The 27,196-nt window shown below is 41.5% G+C and overlaps 1 protein-coding gene across 1 annotated transcript in view; it reads right to left on the bottom strand.

Moving 5' to 3' along the window:
- LOC115475753 (A disintegrin and metalloproteinase with thrombospondin motifs 2-like) overlaps positions 1–27,196 on the bottom strand; it is a 294,408-nt gene that overhangs the window by 138,058 nt on the left and 129,154 nt on the right. Inside the window, 1 exon segment of the mRNA XM_030211718.1 lies at positions 22,898–23,051. Coding sequence (XP_030067578.1) covers positions 22,898–23,051 — 154 coding nt within the window.

Genomic DNA, 27,196 nt, shown 5'->3' with positions numbered 1-27,196 from the left:
GACGACAGTGGGCCATTGTGATAAAACTCGGCACCCACCAAGTTACTCCACACACTCACTCCAGCCAGCAAATCCCCAATGGACATTCCTTCAAACGGCCCTTTTGTTGATTTGAATGCCCTATGTAGCCCTTCTCTTAAAAGATTTGAGGAACCCTGCTCTAAAATGCAGTTATAGCATATCTACCTAGAACAGTCTTTACCTCTAAAATCTCTCCAGTTTGTGTTCCAGTCCTGCCCTTCTTCCTCTCTTAAGGCATAACTATAATCTCCTCACTCTCTCAATAAAGGTTCACTTCCTATAGAGTTGGTCAGATCTATTTTCCATTAATATTAGAGGTGCCCATTGTCTTTCTACCTTTTAATAAACAGCCCACCCTATTGCTATGGAATTAATACACTGAGATCTCCCCCTCCCCCCCTCCAAAGCACTATATAAAATGGATGAGAAGTGCAAGAAAATATACTTAGAGCAACAAAGGGTATCTTTCTTCTTATGTCTTAGATGCCAGGAATATTTAGCTGAACTTCCTGCAGATGTTGTCAGCTAGCACTGACATTTTAAATGCTACATGGATTTAGAGGTCTCTAAGTACCCAATACCTCCCTTTTTTAAACAATTTCTCCTCTTTTAATCTAACTTCAGCATGAAAAGCTAATCATGATAATCATCTGACTGGTAAGACAAAACGCATGTGTGCCCTGTAGTTACCCACATTAAAAAGCTTAATATGTTTAGTTTCTGCATTTCTAAGATTTCAGATTAAGCATTTTCCAACCAAAATGTAGAAAGAATATTGCAAAGCTCTGTTTTAAGTTAAATACTCCTCTGTATTTGCATTTTTCCAACTAGCTCTATTATCTAAGTATTTCAGCGAAACTTCCCTCATTATACTTACAATAACTCTCCTGTATTCTAGAGTCACTTCTATGCACTGCTCAATCCTGAATCCCAGATATACAGGGAGAAATGATCAAAGCAAGTTACAATACCAAGTACATAATCAGTTAAAACAAAGATTTCAAAATATTACAGCAAATAAAATATAAAATAAAATCATAAAAGAAGGGAGTCATGTGTGTAGACTGAACATGCGTGAAGTGAATTTTCATCTTCCTAAAATTAAACCAACTAAGCTGCATATAAATAAGGCATTTGAAAGGGGGGGAGCTGGGGTGCTTCCAAGGGTGTGCATTATTCTATAAAGTATGCTTAAAAATTTAGGAGTACTTTATAGAATACACCTAGGCGTATTTTTTGCGCCGATTTTTTTAGGTGCGATATATAGAATCTAGCCCTGTGTGTGCAAATGTTTAGAATAATGACCTATACTTGAATGTGTGTGCAAATAACCACATAAATGCCAATATTACGCAAATACCCACTTAACATACATAGCACATATTTTGAAGGGGATGTATACAGGGGAAAAGCATGGGCAGGACATAAGCAGGGATCCCATATACCTGGGGGCAGAGCATGTACTTCTGTGTTTCTTTCTTTCTATCATATTCTATTATTCCCTTAACATTCTAGAATCCCAAACTGAGATGATAAAGCTACATAAAGCAAATACAGATCATAAAGATTGTAGTATCATATAATTCAGCCTAATTAAAGTCAAATCACAGAACATACTTAAACAAATATAATAAATCAAATTGCCTGGCATGTAACCCACTTTAAACAATATTGATAAAAATACAGCATAGTAAATCCTACAAAAATTAAACTAATGCTAGGAACAGACAAAAACTGAAGTCACAATGCAGTTTCAAAACCAGAAAATCTTCAGAGAATCATACTGAAGCACCCATCGCTTGCATTGTTGTTAGAAATGTGATACAAAGGCCTCAGAAAATATATCATATTGATAACTTCCACCAGGAGACTTGTGTTCTGAAATCTAAGTTTGTGACCATAAGTATTGAAAGTTTCGAACCTTGACCTTAGGGAAGTTAGCAACGTGGACTAATGTTACAATGTGTTAATTTACTATTAACCCCAGTTATTAGTACAACAGGTCTCATTGCATAAAATGGAACCTATGCTAAAACAGCACAAGTAAAATAAAACACATCTTAACAGTAACCCACACTGATAACTTCCTCCCTTAATGTGAAGAGTTTTAGTCTCTGGTAACCAGAGCGGATATTGTGACATCATAATGCCTCATTCCACCAATAACAGCCAACCTCATCACTGATGTCACAATGGCTTGACTGCCTTATACATGGCTCACTTATTACATATAGCAGTGATTTTGATTTCTAATGACATTTCTTTTTTCTTTGGGGGGGAAGTTATCAGCATGGGCTATTGTTAAGATGAGTTATTTTACTTTTAACCCCAGGTATTAGTGTAACTAGGTCTCATGGCATAAAATGGGACCTAGTAAAGTAAGTAGTAGTTATAGTCTTTACTATCTTTGCTAAAACAGCATAAGTTAGTAGTAAAATAGCATTAACACCCCTTATTGTGTTTGAATAGTGGACCCTTGGCATTTTGGAAAGACACATGGGTTTGAGTGGTATTGAATGATGTGATGCAGGAGATTTGGGTTTGGGTTATTGTAAATAGGATTCTACTGTCAGGACAGATGTTGTAAGAGCTTGATTGAAATGTTATCATGTAGAGATGGGTCTATCAAGCCTTCTGATGTTTGTTTATTTTATGTTATATAAGCTCCATGAGAAATATATATGGATTTTTGTGTATTATGTTGCCCTCGCTTCAGTGTTGAGTAGGCAAGTAATATATTTTATAAATAGATACTCTCAGCGTTCCACAGGACACCAGGAAAGTGAGGTATAACACTGTTGAACAACTTAATACGTTTTCTACCAAGGAAACACACTTTGTACATTGCAGCATTTGGATGTAAGCAGAGTGACCTCCAGTGGTCCAAAGGCAATCCCTTGAGAGTCATGAAACCCTGACCTTGATAAGTATTAAAAAAAACCCCAAATCAGACCTGTGTTATCACATCAGGCTTTGCTTCTAGAAAAATGCACTGTGGGCAGATAAAGCAAATTTCACCAAGACCCGCAACCACCAGGCAGACATGTCTTTTTCATGCAGATAAAGTAAAAACACTGCCATCACCAAATGCAAAGCAGCACAAAAGTAATTAATCAAAAGGTACCTTACTCAGACACAATATTGATTCAATGTGGTAAAAAACCTGATCTTTCTAATGAAACAATTCCTTTCCAAAGGGAGCTGTCACAATTTCTCTAAATTAAAAGGCATGCAGCCAAGATGCAAACCATGCATTTGGGTTTTTTCCCCCCCAGAAACATAAAAAAATGTCATTTGGGCTCAAAGCAATGGTCCAATGAGCTCAGGATTTTATCTCCTAGAGTAGCTAATCCAGATCACATAGACATAACCAGTAGATCAAAATAATGAGATCCAGTTTATACTGCTCACTCTCAAAAAAAGTGACATCCCTCAACAGGAGTGAGCTGACACCAAAAGATGGGCCCAGGCATGAGGAGAGCCTGTCCTCAGCTCCTCCTCTCCCCTCATTCTACTACTACTACTACTCATCATTTCTATAGCGCTACTAGACGTATGCAGCGCTGTACACCTGAACATGAAGAGACAGTCCCTGCTCAACAGAGCTTACAATCTAATTAGGACAGATAAACAGGACAAACAAGAGATAAGGGAATATTAAAGTGAGGATGATGAAATAAGGATTCTGAACAAGTAAATAAGGGTTAGGAGTTAAAAGCAGCATCAAAAAGGTGGGCTTTTAGTTTAGATTTGAAGACGGCCAGAGATGGAGCTTGACGTACCGGCTCAGGAAGTCTATTCCAGGCATATGGTGCAGCAAAACAAAAGGAATGGAGTCTGGAGTTAGCGGTGGAGGAGAAGGGTGCAGATAAGACAGATTTACCCAGTGAACGGAATTCCCGGGGAGGAATGTAGGGAGAGATGAGAGTGGAGAAGTACTGAGGAGCTGCAGAGTGAATGCACTGATAAAGTCAATAAGAGGAGTTTGAACTGTATGCAAAAACGGATAGGAAGCCAGTGAAGTGACTTGAGGCGAGGGCTAATATGAGCATAACAACACTGGTGGAATATTAGTCATGCAGCAGAATTTTGAACAGATTGAAGAGGGGGAGAGATGGCTTAGTGGGAGACCTGTAAGAAGCAAGTTGCAATAGTCTAAGCGAGAGGTGATAAGAGTGTGGATGAGGGTTCTGGTAGTGTGCTCAGAAAGGAAAGGGCGAATTTTGGTGATATTATAGAGAACGAAATGACAAGTTTTAGCAGTCTGCTGAATATGTGCAGAGAAGGAGAGGGAGGAGTCAAAGATGACCCCGAGGTTACGAGCTGATGAGACAGGAAGGATGAGAGTGTTATCCACAGAAATAGAGAATGGGGAAGGAGGAGAGGTTGGTTTAGGGGGAAAGATAAGAAGCTCAGTCTTGGCCATGATCAGTTTCAGATGGTGCTGAGACATTTGGGCAGCAATATCAGATAGGCGGGCTGATACTTTGGCCTGGATTTCAGCTGAGATTTCAGGTGTGGAGAGGTAGATCTGGGAGTCATCAGTGTAAAGATGATACTGAAAACCATGGGATGAGATCAGAGTACCAAGGGTAGAAGAATAGATGGAGAAAAGAAGAGGTCCCAGGACAGATCCCTGAGGCACACCAACTGAAAGTGGGATAGAAGTATAGGAGGATCCACTAGAGTATACACTAAAGGTACGCTGGGAGAGATAAGAAGAAAACCAGGAAAGCACAGAGCCCTGAAATCCAAGTGAGGACAGCATATCAAAGAGTAGGCTGTGATCAACAGTGTCAAAAGCAGCAGATAGATCAAGAAGGATGAGGATAGAATAGAGACCTTTGGATCTGGCCAGGAACAGATCATTGGAGACTTTAGCAAGCACTGTTTCAGTTGAATGAAAGGGGCAAAAGCCGTGGATCAAGAATAGCTTGAGATGAAAGAAAGTCAAGGCAACGGCGGTGAACAGCACGTTCAAGTATCTTGGATAGAAAAGGGAGGAGGGAGATGGGGCAATAGTTGGAAGGACAGGTAGGGTCTAATGAAGGTTTTATAAGGACTGGTGTGACTACAGCATGTTTGAAGGCATCAGGAACAGTCACAGTGGAAAGTGAAAGATTGAGGATATGACAGATAAAAGGGAGAACAGTAGGAGAGATAGTGGTAAGTAGATGGGTGGGAATAGGATAAGAGGAACACGTAGTTAGTTTTGAGGAGGAAAGAAGATGTGTAGTTTCCTCTTCAGTGATTTCAGAAAAGGAAGAAAAGGAGGCGGGAGTTGGAGGGTTGAGAGAATGGACTAAGGGAAGGAGAGGTGGAGGTGACCTGGTTGAGAATTCAAGTTTAATCTTGTGAACCTTATGATGAAAATACTCAGCCAGAGTCTGGGGGGAAAGTGAAGGGGGAGTAGGAGGTGAAGGCACTTTGAGGAGAGAGTTCAGTGTGGCAAAGAGATGTCAAGGTTGGAGCCAAGAGAATTTGTCAACTGGATGTAATAGTCCTGTTTGGCAAGTAAAAGAGCAGACTGGAAGGAGGTCAGCAAGAATTTGAAGTGTGGGTGGAGTTCACAGATGCACATGAAAATTACATGGGTATCTGCCGCAGTTATGGGCTCACACTTACACCAGCTTGATGGCAGACATAGGTGATCGCACCTAAATGCCATGTGTGTTTTTGCAGTTATATTAATATTTTATAAAGGGAAGTAGGTGCCCACATTCCTTCACAGAAAACATTCCTACAGAGCACATCCTGCAGGCACCTATCTGTATGCACCTTGTTATAGAACTCCCCCTAAATGACCGAGAGCACACAAATCCCAACTTCATATATCTATAGATTGTAAATGAATTTAATTTTATCAAGCAGTGGCCCCTGGTCATTTCCACACACTCTTCTCCCTTCAATGATGTACACTTAAGTGATTCTCCTGCTGGCTGGATAGCTAGGGACATGGGCGTCTTGGCAATCATGAAGATGAGGACTCCGGGAATAGAGTGTGAAAACTGGAGCTTGGATTAAAGCTGCTTTAATTTTTGGCAACCCTAAGCTTTGGCACCCCAAGATGATGCTTCACTGGCTCACCCCAGCTGCTAATGCTGAAGCCTTCAAGACCAAAACTTGTAAATGGTGGTACCAGAGAGAGAGAGATGGGTTTTTAAAAAGAAATCTACAGAAAATGCAGGAATCACCCTTAAAATGACAACTTCAACCTCTTAGACCTTTCTACCATTCCAAGAAATACACACACAACAGAAAGCATTCAGGATCAAAATCACCCAGGTGATGTAAAAATTAAAAATTCCCCCTTGATTCAGAATTATTACCAGAATCTCTGGGGCATCATAAGAGTTTGGGGATGTTTTATTTGCTATACTCAAATGAAGATTTTCGTAGCTTTTCTTCTAGTTCTGTTCAATACTACTTCTTTGCAGAATCTGTGATATCAACATATCACCTGTGACTCATAACTGCTCAGTTGCAAGATTAGTGATATCCTACTTGCTACTTGTGGAACTGGTGGCAAAGTTGAAAGACGCATAAAATTTAAGCACAGGAACACAACACTACAGCGTAGCCCTGTGATTTCCATGGGAATTGTCAGAAGCTTGGATTTATTTGATGAACTTAGGGCTGTCTTTAGGAAAGAATAGGGAGTGGTGTGGTAATGAAACGCATGGCTCTTTTTAGACCCCACCAACATGTTTTCTAGTAACTGGACCCACAAATGTCACTGGCAGCTTCTCCCATGTTGAGAGATAACTGAAATAGGGAAGCGGTGGAGCCTGTACAATACCTAGTTTCCTCTTCCTGCCACAGACTCACTTTATGGGGCCATGAGTATCCCATCAGTCACTGGGTGGGTGTGGTCATACCTTTGGTGCCTGCCTAAAAGACAGCTCAGTTGAACAAACAGATTTAAGTCAACTAAGGAGCAGAACTGATTTTCAGAGCTGCACAAATCTCAGCATTACAAAATTCTTAAAATGGAAGAAATTTATTTTCCAAATCTACTCAAGCATGGGCCACATACAATTGCATATTTAGGTGATTCACAGTATGTGCTAGATTTACAAAGGTATGCCACCATGTTAGGATATGCTAACATGCATTATTTATTGCAGGTACTATTTTATGCAGTGAGATCTATTTATTAATTATTCACATTAACAATATTAATGCATGCTAATGCTGTAGCAAACCATAGTAAATCTAGCCCTAAGCAATCAAATTATCCAAGATCTCTAAAAGCAAGTTATAATATATGTTTACCTTACAAATGTATTACTCAGATGCTGCATGGTAACTTTACCAGTATTTTGTCCCAAATCAAAGTGAAGCTGAATACAAAAAATGCAATAATTAGAAAGTCAAATGACAAGTATTTAAAGAATTTGCCTTTTTGAAAAAAAAAAATATATATTTTCAAAACAAATGTCCCAAAAATGTCATAAGGAGGCAGAAGGACATTCTTCTCTCATAAATGTCCAAGTTGCAATTTTCAACATCCCGATTTTAGATGTTTTGCTCCACAGTTCATCCAAATTTCAACAGGGGCCATATGTTTTGGGTGGGGACCTGGGCAACGCAACAGACAGACATTTTTCTGCAATAATGGAACAAAATTAAAATGTTTAGGGCCAAAATTAAGATGTTTTTGGCTAGACCTGTTTCAATCATAACTAGGGGGCCTTTTACAGAGCAGAGGTAAGCCAAATGCAAGCTTACCGCTCGCTCTTCGGGGACTATCGCCATCCTAAGTGCATGCCATTTCCAGGGGGGAAAAAGAAAATCCCTGGAAATTGCTTGCACAGCGATAACCCAGCGGTAATCGGGCATTGCTGCGCGCTGTCCGGTTACCGTGGGATCCCTTATTGCCACCTCAATGGACGGTAGTAAGGGGGACGGTAGTAAGGGGGACGGTAGTAAGGGCTCCCTGGCGCATGGTCATGAGGTAAAAGTTCTCTTACCACATGGCTATGTGTACTGGGGGATTTTTTACCCGCTGCAGTAAAAAGGGCCCTGGCGCGTGGGAAAAATGGCCCCTGCTGCTAGCACAGGGCCCTTTTACTCCCAGTTTGGTAGGACCCCTAGGACACCAAAAGGTGCCCCAAATGATCAATGGAGGGATTAAGGCATAACACTCCCTTACTTCCCCAGTGGTCACTGACCTCCTCCCAGCCCCCTAAGATGTGACAGTGACAGTACATACTGGGCTGTATGGCAGCTTCAGATATGATGGCCATTCCTATTAGAGCTGCAAGCAGGTCCCAGGACCTAGTGGTCAGTGCAGTGAACTGTAGAGAAGGGAACCTAGGCCCATATCCTACTCCAGCTGGTACACTTGTGGTGGAACATATGAGCCCTCCAAAAAAACACTAAATGCCTACTGTACCTACATATTGGTGACACCTGCAAGCTTGAGAGTACATTGTAGTGGTGTACAGTGAGGTACAGTAGGTATTTTGCTGCTCCTGGAGGGCTCACTATACAATATAAGGTGGTTAAGGTGAGATGTGTACCTGGGACCTTTCATGTGAAGCCCACTGCAGTGCCCCACTGCTCTGCTGGTGTGTCTGTGTGACCAGTCTACTAAGAATGATGGCCCCCAGACATCCCAATGGCTGTTTTTTGGGCAGTTTTCTCTTAGACATTTTGTGGTCCCAAAAGAAAAACACACTGAGCACAAAATATTTAGGAAAAAGGTGATTTTAGAACTAAAGAGAGAGACATTTTTCAGTTTCGGAAATGGCTATGTTCACCACTCAATTTTGGGACTTTTTAGCAAAACATCCAAAAATCAGACTTAGATGTTTTATCGAAAATGCTCCTCTACATCTCCAGTGATGCTCCTTGTAACATTGGGCAAGTCATGTCACCCTCCACTGTCTGGGGTACACAATTAGGACTCTGTTTACTACATTGCATTATGACAGTAACTTGTGTTATTGGGCCAATATCGCAGCTTAATGTGTGTTTGTTTTTTTAAACACAGCACACGTTAAATAATAAGCTGTAAAACAAGCAGTTCATTATTTTGTAAAATGAATAACACAACTTGTGGCAGACTTCACAAGCTGAGTTACTCAGTTAACATGTGGAAGGTAATTTTATAATGGTACATATCCTAGAAAGGAAAATAGGCACCTACTTTCCTTTATAAGAATATTATTCTTTCATGGCTATATATATATACTAAATGTCTCATGACAGCCTATTTGTGACCGTCTCTGGGAAAAGGTGACTAAAATAGCAGATTCAAAATGTTGAGAAAGGCTAATTTTTCATGGTATGAGTCCACAAGCAGTCTCCAAAGTAACTTTCTGTAACTTTGCTATTTTACCACATAATAGGATGGGGTTTGGATCATTATATTACAAATCGTTTACTTTAAGAGAATACATTAAAACCTCATTTTTTGTTTCTGGAGACTTTAGTCACCTTTTTCCAGAGAAGGCCTGTGGAAGGACCTGGCTGTGCAGTCTGGATAAAGCTCTCATGTTGTATTTTGTTATTTTTTATGTAGTGTTTTTATTTATTTGTTACATTTGTACCCCACATTTTCCCACCTATTTGCAGGCTCAATGTGGCTTACATAGTACCGTAGAGGCGTTAGCCAATTCGGTTGATAACAGATACAAAGTTATATTGTGGTCAGAAGAGGTAGTTGTGGATCAGGCATCAAGGGATATGTCATTATTCTTAATTGTGTATGTTTTATTGTAATTGGCTGTGAACAGTGGAATGCATGGGATATAAATTTTTAATAAATACTGTAAGCAGGTAAATACGAGTGTATGCGCTTAGTATTCTATAAGTTACACTTGTAAAAGTGCACCCTGCCCACGCACAACCCAGAGTCAGCAATGTGCATGTCTGACTATAAAATATGCACAATTACATAATGGTGCATAGGCACATATGTGCACATACATGCCTGTTTATGCTGGTATTCTAAACATTTATATGCATAACTGGCTCCACCTGGTGGATTTTTACTGGAAATGCCTCTAAGAGGGCAGTTCTATAGAAGTGCCTAACTGCAGCCCATTCTCTAAAGCAGGGATACTCAAACCTGTCCTGGGGGTCCACATCCCCTTCATGTTTTCAGAATATCCTTAATGAATATGCATGAGAGAGATCTGCATGCCTCTCACCTCCATTATATGCAAATCTCTCATACATATTTGTCAGGGATATTCTGAAAACTCGATTGACCTGTGGACCCTAGGACAGGTTTGAGTACCCCTGCTCTAAAGGAGTCACCCACTTTCCTTCTTTAGAGTACTAGCCTAAGTGTGCAGTTAGAACATAAGAGTAGCCATACTGGGTCAGAGCAATAGTCCATCTAGCCCAGTATCCTGTTTTCCAAACAATGGCCAAGCCAGATCACAAGTACCTGGCAGAAACCCAAATTGTGGCAACATTCCATGTAGAACCCTAAAGAATAGCAAGATTCTGGAATCCTAAAAAGAGTGACAAGATTCCATGCAGAATCTCAAAAAGTAGCAACATTCCACATAGAGCCCCAAAGAATTGCAAGATTCTGGAATCTTAAAGAGTGACAAGATTCCATGCAGAATCTCAGAGTAGCAACACTCCATACTATAAATCCCAGGACAAGCAGTTGCTTCCCAAGTCTGTCTCAATAGCAGACTATGGAGTTTTCCTCCATGAACTTGTCCAAACCTTTTCAAAACCCAGATGTACTAACCACTGTTACCACATCTTCCAGCAAAGAGTTCCAGAGCTTAACTATTCATTGAGAAAAAAAATAATTTCCTCCTATTTGTTTTGTACTTGTTAGGCACGAGCACTTACGCCAGCCATAGAGCCGATGAAAACGCCGGAGCTACAAATAGGACTAGATTCTATATATCATGCCTTAAAAAAACCAGCTCCAAAAAGATATATGGGACATACTTTATAGAATAAGCCTAAGTTTCTGCACAGTTTATAGCCTACGCTGAGCGCCTGTCTGCATGTAAAACTTGGTGTAAATGCCAACGCCTTAAGTAGATGTGGACTGGGTGTATTCTATAACAATGCGCATAGATTTTAGAAATGCCCACGACTTGCCCATTTCACGTCCACGGCTAAGCCCCATTTTCAACTATGCAACTTAGAATATACACATTTCACAATACACTTAGACAATTGTGCATGTTAATTCTAATTAATGTCAATTAGGGTCAATAACTGCCCCTAGCTGTGCTATGACAGTACTGCTGCTAGGGCTATTTTTGGCATCCTGACCCTTAACAAGAGTTACACAATACTTCTGCTGGGGACTTGAAGTATGGTGAAGGACTAACCCCCAGAAATGACCAGATATGTGCTGGGAAGGATGCAGAGATAGGGGATGGGGTGGGGAGAATCTGACTTTTATTTTTTTTTTAAAAGGGACTAGGATGGTGGAGGGGGTACAGGAGGGTGGGGAACCATTCATTAAAAAAAAAACAAAAAAAAAAGAATCAGGGTGCAGGCAAACCATCATTTTTAAAGCTTATGGGGAAATGCCATGAGAACACACTCTTTCTTCTCGTAATGTGTCAGGGAGGGGCATCATGGCCATTTAGAAAATGGCAGATCCAACTTGGGGTCCACAATCTTACAGTTGCTGTACCCAGGAATACACATTATTCTTGGCTACATGAATGCAAAAATAAATGCACTGCAGTAAAATAGTGCAACAGCGTACTAGTGTATTATAACTTGGTAAATGGGGGCCTTAGACTGTAAACTCTTTAACGCAGCTTTCCGTAACTCACCTTGAGCTCTGATTTGGAATGGTGAGTAATTAAATCTAAAATCCAATCCAATATCAAAGTGCGGGGTTCTGAGAACACAATAGCTGTAGTGCAGCTGATGGAGCACATGTTCCCATGGTAACTACTGGAAAGATCTGGTACACAACACCGTACCTCTAATCAGGAAAAGATGATGATACTAGGGATTTTGTTAAGCATTAGGATAACACAGTACAGCCTCGACATCAATACCAAATAGCAAGAAGTTATCTGTAATCTGCTGGTCTGGAAGGTACAGGATATAAAACAAAAAAAAATTAAATTAAGAGAAGAGAAGCACAATAACAAAGGAACAAATATTATCCTGTACTCCTTTACAAGTAAAAGTAACAAAGCTTTTACTTAAGTACGGTAACTAGTTACATTTACTTAGTTATTATACAACACTGCATCTGTGGCCCACTACAGTTTTCTTCACTGCTGGAACATCTAGGCATGGGTATTTGCACTAGCCATAGGGCAGGTATAAGTGATTGAATGCTCTTTAAATGTGAACGTGTTTTCTTCCACTTGCACTAATATTCTATGAAGAAAAGTCAACACCTAATTTTCTTTGTAAAATTGGCTTGAAATAGGCATCTGCTTACTCTCTTATCCTAGGAACCCAGTCATAAAATTACCCTGCACATGTCAAAGCAGTTTTTATGCCAGAAAGTCACTTTAACTATTTACTTTTACTGAAGTAATACTTTTGCCAGTTTTTACTACTTTTACTCAAAATGTATTGAACTTTTTCGGGATCTTGTAAGGTATGTGTGACCTGGATTGGCCACTGTTGGAAACAGGATGCTGGGCTTGATGGACCTTTGATCTGTCCCAGTGTGCGAATACTTATGCATTTAGTTACATCTGATGCTTGCAGATAAAAGTAAAACGTAAAAGTGGAAGGGAAATTTAAATAAGGATTCCTCAGTAAACCAAATGAAACAGCAGAACTGGGAATAGGATTTTGCTATTGTAAATCTTGTCACGCAACCAGTGGATCATCTCATCTTAAATTTTGCTGTTCAGCGAATATGACCTATAAGAACAGTGGAGCTGTCTGAGCTTGTTGAACTGGTTAGTGGCCTCCAGTCAAACAGAACAGTGTTGATTTGGGTCACTTTAAACTGGAGATGCAGTTGGAAGTTGGTAGCAATTCTTGGTGAACAGACATATGTCTCTACCACAACAGACTGCACGTCATCCCATGGGAAATTTTACATTGGGGTAACTGTCCACTGGATTGATAAGAGTCTTTAGGGAGGAAGTCAGCTTGTCCGGCCTTAATACTGATGGGTTCCCACACAAATGATGTTCTTGCATCAGTTCTCAAAGATATTCAGAGTTTGTCATCAGATGAAAAATTGTTAGAACAACAATAGACAATGATTCCAACTTTGTGAAAGCTTTCTTTGTAATTGGACAGCATGATGATGATAACGAAGATAAAGACAACGGGTTACAGGACCCGAGGCAACATGGCTTTACCAAAGGAAAATCCTGCCAAACGAATCTCATTGACTTCTTTGACTGGGTGACAAAAGAAATGGATGAAGGCCGTGCGCTAGATGTACTCTACTTGGATTTCAGCAAAGTCTTTGATACGGTCTCCCACAGAAGACTCATGAATAAGCTGAAAGGGCTGAACTTAGGACCGAAAGTGGTGAACTGGATAGAAAACTGGTTGACCGACAGGTGGCAGAGGGTGGTGGTAAATGGAATCCGCTATGAGGAAAGGATTGTGAGCAGTGGGGTTCTTCAGGGGTCAGTGCTGGGGCCCATTTTATTTAATATATTCGTGAGAGATATTGCTGAAGGGTTGAAAGTAAAGGTTTGCCTTTTTGCGGATGACACAAAGATAGCCAATAGAGTGGATATCTTGGAGGGAGTAGAAATGATGAGAAGGGATCTCCGAAAGTTAGAAGAATGGTCGAGGGTCTGGCAGTTAAAATTTAATACTGTAATAACACTGGGGTAACACAACATCCTGGTTTCAAAATATATACCTATATACTATGTAGAAACCATTGTATTCTTTCTGCACTTATCTATTTTTATTTTATTTTTTACTACGCTTTGCAAACACACTATACTAAATTGTGTTAGAAATGCTCAGTGAAACATATATTCCTCTGGCGAGTCAACTGGGATAGTTATGTGTCTAATCATGCATCATTGCACTTCAGCCCTCCCTGCCTCCTACCTCATGGAGCATACTGTAGTGAATATTATCATCAATCAATGAGTACTTAGCTGTGGGCTGATGAACTCCTTGTTATAGCGCTGATACCCAGTGGGTTGCCAGAGGCTATGACGTGAATGTGAAGACGTGATATTAAAAACTTTATAGTTAATCCGTCATTCTTGATGCAGCTTCTCATCAATACATCTTTTTTTCAATGCTATCTTCAATTCTCTCATCAATTCCCAACACACATGGTGTTTCGCTGTTACTAGCGTCGTCAGGAGAATCGAACGTCATCTGGACTTCACTCCTGGTGTTCTATTTCCTCTGCCAGTGGAGCGCCCTCCACTCCCAGAGTCCAGTCATAACCCCTGGACTCTGGGAGTGGAGGGCGCTCCACTGGCAGAGGAAATAGAACACCAGGAGTGAAGTCCAGATGACGTTCGATTCTCCTGACGACGCTAGTAACAGCGAAACACCATGTGTGTTGGGAATTGATGAGAGAATTGAAGATAGCATTGAAAAAAAGATGTATTGATGAGAAGCTGCATCAAGAATGACGGATTAACTATAAAGTTTTTAATATCACGTCTTCACATTCACGTCATAGCCTCTGGCAACCCACTGGGTATCAGCGCTATAACAAGGAGTTCATCAGCCCACAGCTAAGTACTCATTGATTGATGATAATATTCACTACAGTATGCTCCATGAGGTAGGAGGCAGGGAGGGCTGAAGTGCAATGATGCATGATTAGACACATAACTATCCCAGTTGACTCGCCAGAGGAATATGTGTTTCACTGAGCACTTCTAACACAATTTAGTATAGTGGTTTATACAGCATAGTAAAAAATAAAATAAAAATAGATAAGTACAGAAAGAATACAACGGTTTCTACATAGTATATAGTTAAAATGTAATGCCAAGAAGTGCAGAATGATGCATTTGGGGATGTTGAAACCCAAAAGAGAGATACCGAATAGGAGGGGAGAGATTAGCAAGCTCGACTCAGGAGAGAGACCTTGGGGTGTTGGTGTCAGACGATATGAAGGTGAAGAAACAATGTGACAAGGCAACGGCCGTGGCTAGATTGCATAGAGAGGAGTATAACCAGCAGAAGAAAGGAGGTGTTGATGCCCCTCTACAAGTCATTGGTGAGGCCCCACTTGGAGTATTGTGTTCAGTTTTGGAGGCCGTATCTGGCTAAAGATGTAAAAAGACTGGAAGCGGTGCAAAGAAATGCTACGAAAATGGTATGGGATTTGCGTTGCAAACCATACGAGGAGAGACTTGCCGACCTGAACATGTATACCTTGGAGGAAAGGAGAAACAGGGGTGACATGATACAGACGTTCAAATATTTGAAAGGTATTAATCCGCATACGATCCTTTTCCGGAGACAGGAAGGTGGTAGAACTAAAGGACATGAATTGAGGTTGCAGGGGGCAGACTCAGGAGTAATGTCAGGAAATATTTTTTTCACGGAGAGGGTGGTGGATACGTGGAATGCCCTCCCGCGGGAGGTGGTGGAGATGAAAACAGTAATGGAATTCAAACATGCGTGGGATAAGCACAAAGGAATCCCGTTTAGAAGGAATGGTTCCGTGGAAACTTAGCGGACATTGGGTGGCGACGCAGATATTTGGAGAATAAAACTGGTGCAGGGCGAACTTCTACAGTCTGTGCCCTGAGAAAGGCAGGGACAAATCAAACTCGGATATACACATAAAGTATTACATACCATGTAAAATGAGTTTATCTTGTTGGGCAAACTGGATGGACCGTTCAGATCTTTATCTGCCGTCATTTACTACGTTACTAAGATCTTCAAACATTAAGAATTGTACCTGTTATCACGAAATGATTATGTCAAAACCATACTCTGTAAGCCACATTGAGCCTGCAAATAGGTGGGAAACGTGGGATACAACTACAATAAATAAATAAATAAATAATAAGATGCAAATGATGAATTAGACAGCACTACTAATGCAGATGATAATGGCAATAATAATGATGCTATATGGAAGTTAAGTGTTTCAGAGATTCCCTTGATCATAACCTGCAGACCCAGTCAGAAGACATCAGAAATATTGCAAACTGGCCTGATTTGAAGGAACTTTTTGTCAAACTGAATAATTCACTTTCTGCTAGTGTAACCGTTGAACCTTTTTAGCTGTGACAGTATTTTCAAAAATTTAGTTTTACTAAAAGCAAAGTGGATTCAGTTGTAGAGCAATAAAGTTGTTGGGTAAAAACATAAATAGCTGCATTCATTGTAGTTGTGGTACTTTTACTTTTTACTCAAAAAGTATTATATTAGGCAATAACTTTTTTACTTTTACTTAATTAAATTTTTTAATATATTCTTCACTGTACTTTTTACTTTTACTTAAGTATTAAAATATACACTTATTTTTACTTTTACTTAAGTACTTTGGCCTAGTACTTTGAGCAACACTGAATGGATGACTAAAAGCAGAGCCTTAGATTGGAGGAAGCAAGATTTATTGATGTACCTGATATGGCCAGTGTTTTGGCAAAATGCTTGCATCCGGGATCGTATGATGGTCTCGGAAAACACACTGCTTCCTTTATGCTTAATTTTCAGATGTACGTTAGAACTAAAAAAGGGCAGTTGTTGGACTCTGGGAGGTAAACACGATGCTCAAACATTGTGTCAAGTCTATCAATAAAACTTTGCTTCCTCCAATCCAGGGGCGTAGCTACGGGTGAGCCTGGGTGGGCCCAGGCCCACCCATTCTTGGCTCAGGCCCACCCAGTCCTAGTCTGCGAGCCAATCGCAGCTCTGCTGTTATTTTTTTCTTACCTGCAGCGGCAAATGGGCGGCCCTAAAAGCAGCAAGCAACCAGGCTCGTCGACTCTGTCCTTCCTTCGCTTCCTGCCCTCTCAGCGTCCCGCCCGCTCAAAAGGAAATGACATCAGAGGAAGGCGGGATGCACGCAGAGAGGGCAGGAAGCGAAGGAAGGACGGAGTCGACGAGCCTGGTTGCTTGCTGCTTTTAGGGCCGCCCGTTCGCCGCTGCGACTTGGGGAGTGGAGTGGAAGTGAGCCAGCAGCCTATCTATTCCACTCCCCCACGCAGCCGTCGCCGTTCAGGCAAGTTAAAGCAGGCAAACCTGTGAGCTGCCTCAAGCTGCATCCACGTTGTTGTTCTTTATTGAGACAGATGGGAATGCTGTGAAGGGGGAGAGAGGGGGAGGGAGATGTTGGATAGAATGGGGAAGGGGATGGATAGAAACAAGATGGGCACGGGAGAGAGGAGAATTGCTGGACAACAGGGATTGCTAGAGGGGACAGGGGAGAGAGGAAATTTGCTGAAGATGGATGGAGGAGAAGGCAGGGGAATGGAGAGTTGCTGGACATGGAGTGGAGGGCAGGGGAAGGAGGAGAATTGCTGGGCATGCATGGATGGAGGGGAAAGGGGAGAGGAAATTTGCTGGAGATGGATGGAGGAGAAGGCAGGGGAATGGAGAGTTGCTGGACATGGCGGAGGGCAGGGGAAGGAGGAGAATTGCTGGACATGGATGGAGGAGAAAGGGGAGAGAGGAAATTTGCTGGAGATGGATGGAGGAGAAGGCAGGGGAATGGAGAGTTGATGGACATGGAGCAGAGGGCAGGGGAAGGAGGAGAATTGCTGGGCATGCATGGATGGAGGGGAAAGGGGAGAGAGGAAATTTGCTAGATATGGGTGGATGGAGGAGAGGGCAGGAGAGAGGAAATTTGCTGGATATGGATGGATGGAGGAGAGGGCAGGAGAGAATGGAGAGTTGCTGGACATGGATGGATGGAGGGGAGGGCAGGGGAAAGGAAAGGAGACTTGCTGAACATGGATGGATGAATGGAGGGGGCAGGGGACAGAGGACATTTGCTGGATATGGGTGGATGGAGGAGAGGGCAGGGGAGAATGGAGAGTTGCTGGATGGAGGGAGGGGAGAGAAGTCAGGGAGGAGATGCGCATGGATGGAGGGGAGGGAAGAGAGGAGAAATGCTGGATGTGGATGGAGTGGAGGGCAGGGAAGAGAGGAAAAATGTTGGACAAGGATGGAGGGAAGGAAAGACAAAGGAAGGAGATGCTCATGGATGGAGGGGAGGGAAGACAGGAAGTAGATGCACATGGATGGAGGGAAGTGAGGAGAAATGCTGGACATGGATGGAGGGGAAACTGCTGAGTTGAGGAAGGATAGGGACAGGGCTACAGATGGTAGACAGGACACATAAAGACACAAGAGGATGGTGGACATGGTGAGAGAAAAAATATCAGATGGAAAGAAGACACTGCATGAAACAGAAGACACTGTGACCAAAGCGAATAGATCAGACTACAAAGGTAGAAAAAAGTATTTTATTCAGAATTTATTAATTGGAATATGTCAGCTTTTGGAAATGTACATCTGTGATATTTTGCATTTAAGTTTCAATTTTTCTGGTATTGCTGCATGCTGAGTCTGACTTCTTGAGTTAACTTTCCAGTTCAGTATTTTGCCTTCATATTTATTTATTTCTAGTTCCTTGTGTCATGTCCGTTGTGTCATGTGTTGTTCATGTGTGATCAAGGTGCAGTATTCTGATAGCGTGTAGTATTTGCAGCCCTTTTTGTTTTGCTTTTTTTTTTCACGAGGTAGTGTATTGGTGTTTTAGAGCCTAGTGTAATTACAGTTCTGCCTTTTCAAGCATAAGGTTGTAGCTCGTCTTGTCCTTGGAATTAGTGCTGTTATGGTTTAGTAAGGATATGAGTGTGTTTTTGCACAAGTGTGTGTATAGCATTTTGCAGTGGAGCGATTGTGGGATAATGTAATTATATTTAAAAATATCCATTTTTCCATTAAGTATGTATGTGGTTATACTGATGCAGGGCAGCTTTTGGGCAGACTACTTAGAAATCCATCATCAAGTGAATTCTAAGGCATTATTTTGTAGGATCCCAAGAGACACTGCTCATACTTATATAGACAGTGCGTGCCCACCCATATTAGCTCTGGGCCCACCCAAAATCTCAGGTCTGGCTACGCCACTGCTCCAATCAAAGGCTCAACTTCTCAGTCCCATCCGTGGCCCACTACACTGTCCTTCTGTGCTGTTTGGTTTGTGTTAATGATTCCACTTGTTTATCTGAGTGCCTAGATGTTAGCCAGAATTCAAGTAAATTACAGAATACTATAATTTATGAGAATATTTGCCTGCTGTGCCCAAACTTTGCCCAAGTGCATGCCCACCAGCAAAGTATGCACCATCAAGTCATGGCACATACTTTTCCACCAGTTGTTTTTCTCTAAGTGTGTACATGACTAGAGTACCGCCATTTATGCATGTTCCTACCGTCTAAAACCAGGCAGCTCTTTCTAGAATTATCCTCAAAAAAAGACCATGCTGTTTCTAAGAGCTGAGACGTTTCAGAATCGCTGAACAGATCCATTCTTTGCTATAGCCACAGCTTGCAGTTTTATTATTCTACTGCTAGGCCTCTCTAGTTATATTCTGGCAGTGGGAAGGAAACTCAGCTGTGATTCTGTTACTTGTTGAGAAAACAAAACTCCCAATATAGAGGTGCAAAGATTTATCTTCTGGTCATTTGGCATGCAAGGGAAGCTCGATATGCAGTTCACAGACTGTGCAAGTGGTTTTAATGTGAAAACGATTAAGCAATATTTCCTTGTTTCTCAGCAAGCAACATGCCACCGAACTGTTTCATGGGTGAAAGAGAGAATACTTTGATAGCCAAATATTCACCTTTGGTAACAATTTATGAACTTTATTCCTGAGTTGCGGAGGTTACAAACAATGAACAATTTGAGTATATGCGCAACATTTTTTTTTTCAAAAAGCTGCCTTCCCTCCCCTCTATAGTGTACCCAAATCCAAGCAGGCCTGACAAGGCTGCAGTACATTGTGATCTGAGCCATGATGTTAGTAAAAATGTATTTGATTCACAAGTTGGCGTATTAATTCCCTTGCATCCTCATCTATGAACTTTTCACATTCAGTTAAGTTGCATAATGTACATTATTATATAGGCAACTCAGACTGCCTGCGAGTCCAGAGGCACCCTGGGCCAGCTTCAGAACATGGCTGCCTTTTCACCACATAGATCTGCACCTCCTTTGAAGCAGACACAAATGCATACTGGAAAAGTTAAGTGTAAGGCTTTCCAAAGGAATGCCCTACATGCACCCCAAACTCTCTCCACCCCATTTTGTGAGCAGTTGCATGCTGTTCAAAGTTCACATACTTTTATGTGCAACAGGAGTGGGGAGAATTTGACAGGCCTTTTTATGCAAATAAATAGCTGTTTACCTAACACAGTCATATAGTAAATGACAACAGATAAAGACCGATATGGCCCATCCAGTCTATCCAGAAAGGTGGCCAGGGTTGTACCTGTGATTCCGTGCACCACCTAGGGGATAATTCTCTATAGATTGCCTAAATTTAGGTGCTGGGATTGTATGATGTGAATTATGCAGGCGCTAGCAGGTACAGGATACTAATGTAAATCTGCATTTACACGCCTATCTTGAGGCACAAGCACATACACTAGCTTAATAGCTGGCATAAATGTTCACGCCTACTGTAGGCAGTTAAGTGCATAAATATGCATCACTTCTAGACATACCCATGCACCTTCCCAGTTCCACCTTCCTTTGCACACTGGTTTTTGCCTGTGCAATTTACAGAAGACCGACCAATGGCAGTTAAATGCACAACTCATAAAAAGCGCCAATTAGAACCAATTAAGCCTAATAGCCAATACTTGGAGAAATTAGCTGTTATTAAGGTATTGAGTTACACATGCAACTGACATTATTGTATAACTTGTGTTGCAACTTTGCGAGCCAACCCCTGGATTCTATATAAGGTGCTGCGAGTTGCACATGTTAAAATCGGGCATGAGCCCAATTTACGCACATGCCTTAATTGAGTAGAGCCAATCAGTGATAATTGACCAACAACCAATTATCAGCACTAATTGACGATAATTGGAATTTACGTACATTTTTAGGCGTATTCTAAAAAGAGGCACCTGCACATTCTAATGCGTGTAGCTGAAAAGGGGCCATGGCCACGGGAGGAGGATGAGTGTGTCAAGGGCGTTCCTCAAATTTATGCACCTGGTTATAGAATTTGAGGGAATGCGCCTACATTTAGACATGGGTATTTACACCAGGTTTTCATTGACATAAATGGCCACAACTAAATGTAGGCGCGTTCCATGGCCCTATGCGCTATTCTATAAACCATGTTGTTAGTGGAAATAATTTTTAGACATCTATTTTTTAAGATGTCATTCACAGAATCTTGCCTTAAGTGTAAAATTCTCTGTGCAAATGTATAGAATTGGGGGCTATTGTTTTTAGAGTCTATTTGCTTTGAGAAGAAATGCGCTATACTTTTATTCCATCTTCTTGTTATATAAAGATCCTCTGGCTTTTGAATGCGATCACTGTTCTTGTCCCCACTATCTCCCACGAAAGAGTATTGCAGATATCCACCTCCCCTCCTTCCGTGAAAAATTATTTCACAATATTGCTTTTTAAGTTTCTCTCCTTGCGGTTTCAATTCATGTCCTCTAGTTGTATAGCCTCCCCATTTTTTGGAAAATGCTGGTTTGTTTGTTAATATCTTTCAGGTATTTAAATGTCTCTATCATATCTCCCATAGGACAACCCAGTCCTCAGGGCTCACCCAGCCAGTCGGGTTTCAGGATATCTACAGTGAATATGTATGAGAAAGATTTGCATGCACCTCCTTCTTTGGTATGTATATCTCTCCCAAGTATATTCATTATGGATATCCTGAAAACCTGACTGGGGACTGGGTTGAGAAGCACTCCTCTGGGACATATACATTCAAGTCTTCCAAGCCTGATTCCTGCCTCCACCCATATTAAGCAGCTAGCGTGTTTTGTTTTTTCTTGTGCTGGTTGGTTTTATTGTGTGGTAGACGTTAGTAAGGGTCTACGCTAATGTTTACTTTGTGGCAAAAACTTGTGATCACTGTTTTAAATACAGCTTAGTAAAAGGGCCCCTAAGTTTTGAAAAAGTGGTAAAAAGAAAAGATTGGCACAGATTGTATACTAGGAAATTTGTAGAGTCATTAAATTTGACACATTCTTCAAAGCATCCACATTCAAAATCACGCGTTTCACTGGAAATTATTGTAACAGTATGAAACAAAAAATATTTTTATCTGTGAAATATACACCATGATTGTTTACTATAATTGATATCATTCAATATTCATAATTAAAGAGGGCTGAATTCTATAAACTCTAGTTACTGCACTGCAGATAGAAAAGCCACAGACAAGTTACAGGTTATGTTCTTCAGTGCATCATGGATGACACCCTTTAGGATAAGAACTGGGAGATATAATTGAGTTCACCTGCTAATGACCCCATGAAGAAAATGTACATCTTGAAAATTACTCTAAAATATATTTCAGCTGCTTGTTTCCTGACTTCTCTTTCTTTGATTTTGAGAGGACAGGCATGACCTATCACATTAATCAATTTGTGCATCCACTGGAGCCTTTCAACTTCTTACAATTAAAAACACATACAGCTTTTGAAGACTGTTTCGACTAACAAGATGAAAGCAAGGTTAGATTCTGGTCTCACGGAACTGCAAGGCTGGTGGGGAAAGTCATTAGATGCACCAAAAAGAGTTAGAAGAGAACTGAAAATACTGATTAGGCAAGTAGGCAACTTTGCAAGAGTTTTGGATCCATGCAAAAATAAGGCACAAAGAGCTGATGGGGCATGCAAGGTCATTTTGGGAAGATTGGGGGAGAAAAACATCCATAATGCTACAGGTTAAAATTTAAAAAAAAAAAAAGACACCATTCATTAGTCCGCAGTCATTGCTTTCGACTTACCTCTGTACTGCACATCAGAATGATCACTTGGTAGAACCTTCTTTATAGCCGATCTTCGATATACCACATGTGTCCTAGAACCCTCTTCCTCCTGCTGAGCCTTCTCCAGAGGTTCAATAAAGAACTCGTCCTTGTCTGTTCGAATCATGCCAGCCTGAAGAAACAGGGCAAAAATCGAACATGCAAATGATCAAACAGGCAGCAGACATTCAGATTCAAGAGCACATTTGAATATTCTCATCAGAGCAGAGTAGTAAAGATGCACTAAGCAAGCAAGGTGAAGGCTTTGGGGGGGGGGGGGGGGGGGGTGAGAGGGAAGCAAGGCATCAATTCTTCAAAATGACAAGAAAGAAGAGAGACACAAAAGGAAAGATGAGCCACTGAAAAATGATCAAGGTTCTGGACTGAATTTTAAATCGAAGTCAGTTTGTCTCCATTTACCATCAAACCCTGGATTTGGCTGTTACTCCCAAGACAAAAATTATTCCTCTTCAGTTCCGTTACACTTTATGCTAAATAAAAGACCACAATCCTATTAGAATGGACCAATACAACATTTTAAGGAAGGCAAAAGTCCAAACAAATAGCAACAACCCACTAATTACAAACATATGGCGAAACATTTTATAACTGCCAAGAAACCAACAATATTAGCCTGTGGACTTAAACAAAAGAAAGAATATGACATTTTCATAAGCAAGAACTGTTTGCATCAAGTAGAAAACTGTAAACATATACTGCAAGTCTGTGGATTTCATTCTTGAGAGGCTGAGATTATTAAAAACTGCAAAAGCAAAGCTGAAGTGCTTTGTCAAAGTCATCAGAGAGATTAAATTTACAGCCTTCCTTTATATACATCGCTTGTTTATGGGTAGAACAAGGCTCAGAAACAGGGTACACAGTTAAAGATAAACATTGTATCAAATGTTGTTTAGACAACTGACCAGGCTACAGCCTAACAAGTGAATCTCGTATAGCACAGGAGCTTGCTGCTGTTCGCTATATACAGTGGTGGAAATAAGTATTTGATCCCTTGCTGATTTTGTAAGTTTGCCCACTGACAAAGACATGAGCAGCCCATAATTGAAGGGTAGGTTATTGGTAACAGTGAGAGATAGCACATCACAAATTAAATCCGGAAAATCACATTGTGGAAAGTATATGAATTTATTTGCATTCTGCAGAGGGAAATAAGTATTTGATCCCCCACCAACCAGTAAGAGATCTGGCCCCTACAGACCAGGTAGATGCTCCAAATCAACTCGTTACCTGCATGACAGACAGCTGTCGGCAATGGTCACCTGTATGAAAGACACCTGTCCACAGACTCAGTGAATCAGTCAGACTCTAACCTCTACAAAATGGCCAAGAGCAAGGAGCTGTCTAAGGATGTCAGGGGACAAGATCATACACCTGCACAAGGCTGGAATGGGCTACAAAACCATCAGTAAGACGCTGGGCGAGAAGGAGACAACTGTTGGTGCCATAGTAAGAAAATGGAAGAAGTACAAAATGACTGTCAATCGACAAAGATCTGGGGCTCCACGCAAAATCTCACCTCGTGGGGTATCCTTGATCATGAGGAAGGTTAGAAATCAGCCTACAACTACAAGGGGGAACTTGTCAATGATCTCAAGGCAGCTGGGACCACTGTCACCACGAAAACCATTGGTAACACATTACGACATAACGGATTGCAATCCTGCAGTGCCCGCAAGGTCCCCTGCTCCGGAAGGCACATGTGACGGCCCGTCTGAAGTTTGCCAGTGAACACCTGGATGATGCCGAGAGTGATTGGGAGAAGGTGCTGTGGTCAGATGAGACAAAAATTGAGCTCTTTGGCATGAACTCAACTCGCCGTGTTTGGAGGAAGAGAAATGCTGCCTATGACCCAAAGAACACCGTCCCCACTGTCAAGCATGGAGGTGGAAATGTTATGTTTTGGGGGTGTTTCTCTGCTAAGGGCACAGGATTACTTCACCGCATCAATGGGAGAATGGATGGGGCCATGTACCGTACAATTCTGAGTGTCAACCTCCTTCCCTCCGCCAGGGCCTTAAAAATGGGTCGTGGCTGGGTCTTCCAGCACGACAATGACCCAAAACATACAGCCAAGGCAACAAAGGAGTGGCTCAGGAAGAAGCACATTAGGGTCATGGAGTGGCCTAGCCAGTCACCAGACCTTAATCCCATTGAAAACTTATGGAGGGAGCTGAAGCTGCGAGTTGCCAAGCGACAGCCCAGAACTCTTAATGATTTAGAGATGATCTGCAAAGAGGAGTGGACCAAAATTCCTCCTGACATGTGTGCAAACCTCATCATCAACTACAGAAGACGTCTGACCGCTGTGCTTGCCAACAAGGGTTTTGCCACCAAGTATTAGGTCTTGTTTGCCAGAGGGATTAAATACTTATTTCCCTCTGCAGAATGCAAATAAATTCATATACTTTCCACAATGTGATTTTCCGGATTTAATTTGTGATGTGCTATCTCTCACTTACTAATAACCTACCCTTCAATTATGGGCTGCTCATGTCTTTGTCAGTGGGCAAACTTACAAAATCAGCAAGGGATCAAATACTTATTTCCACCACTGTACATCCAAAAGTCAACACTTGTAAAGTTGCAAAAGTCCATAATGTAAGGCTAGGATTCACGAAGCGAAAGGAGTTTGGATTTAGCTCTCTTCAGTAGTAGGTTCAACACAAGTTATGTTCACGTATAATACGTATTTTCCTGCCCCCAGAAGACTTACAATCTAAGGGGTCCTTTTACTAAGGTGCGCTGAAAAATGGCCTGCGGTAGTGTAGGTGCAGGATTTGGGTGTGCAGAGATCCATTTTTCAGCGCACCTGCAAAAAATGCCTTTTTAAAAATTTTTGATGAAAATTGCCGCGCATCCATTTTGGGTCTCAGATCTTACCACTAGCCATTGACTTAGCAGTAAGGTCTCTCGCGTTAACCATGCGGTAATCGCCTACGCGCGTCAAGTTGGAGTTACCACTTGATTTTCACCACGCACCAGAAAATAAAATATATTTTCCCGCGCACATAAAAAATGAAATTACCACAAGGGCCAGCCGGTAGGCCAGGCGGTAACTCTGAATTGGTGCGCGATGGGCACACGTAGGCGCCTACGTAGCTTAGTAAAAGGCCCCTAAGTTGGTATCTGAATTCATAACCCTCCTCTCCCCCCCCCCCCCATACTGTTACAAATCAATCTTCTGTTTTCATTTTCCTTCTCTAGTCAAAGTTTCACAATTGCTAGAAAGGTTTCCTTTTCTTTTTATGTTTCTAGTGGTCTCCCTCATTGGAGCTGACTCTGTGGGTGCTGTGGGTGCTTCAGCACCCCCAATATTAAGAAAATTCCTTGGATGTGTCCAGGGAAGGGTTATTTCCATTGGACCTAGCACCCCCAATAATTTTGAAAAGTTGGCTCCTATGCTCACAGACACAGCCGTCCGATTCCTACAGGGAGCTAAGGGTACATTTGGCAAACCTTTGTAAATTTCTGAATACATCTGCATGGAAAGGAAGCTCTGGAACAAGGGGGCGTAGGATGAAGGTGAAAGGGGATAAACTCAGAAGTAGCCTGAGAAAATACTTCTTCACGGAAGGGTGGTGAATTCGTGAAATGACCTCCTGGTGGAAGTGGTGGAGACGAGCTTGGGACAAGCACATAGGATCTCTAAGGGAGTGATAGGGAGAGTAGATGGCATGGATGGGCAGACTGGATAGGCCATATGGTCTTTATCTGCCTAAGTTTTTCTATGTTTCTATGGTAAACCTAAATCAATTGTTTACAGACTAGGAGACACACCATGAAGTTACAGAGTAGCATATTTAAAACAAATAAGAAAAAATACTTTTTCACTCAACATATAATTAAGCAGTGTCTAATACTGCTCACAGCGCATAGTGAGTGGTGAGCAGTATCAGGCACAGAGTGTTATATACAAGGTACTGCTTAGTCTGCGTCATATACCCCTGAGGCAGCCCTTGGTGGGTGAAACGTGGGCCACATTGGGTGTTTAATAAAGAAGACATTTTTATTGAAATCTGAATTTTGGATCTGTTTGTTGCACAATTTTGTTCCCTTTTTTTTTTGGAAACACTGCTTGTCCTGGGATTGGTGACGTGGAATGTTGCTACAATTTGGGTTTCTGCCAGGTACTTGTGACCTGGCTTGGCCACTGTTTGGAAAACAGGATACTGGGCTAGATGGACCATTGGTCTGACCCAGTATGGCCATTCTTATGTTCTTAAGTTACATTCTAAATTCAGATCTGCCTTAAAAACT

Source organism: Microcaecilia unicolor, chromosome 8 (genome assembly GCF_901765095.1).
Source record: "Microcaecilia unicolor chromosome 8, aMicUni1.1, whole genome shotgun sequence".
NCBI lineage: Eukaryota > Metazoa > Chordata > Amphibia > Gymnophiona > Siphonopidae > Microcaecilia > Microcaecilia unicolor.
Note: the sequence above shows the minus strand (reverse complement) of the source record. Positions and strands in the feature narration are given on the sequence as shown.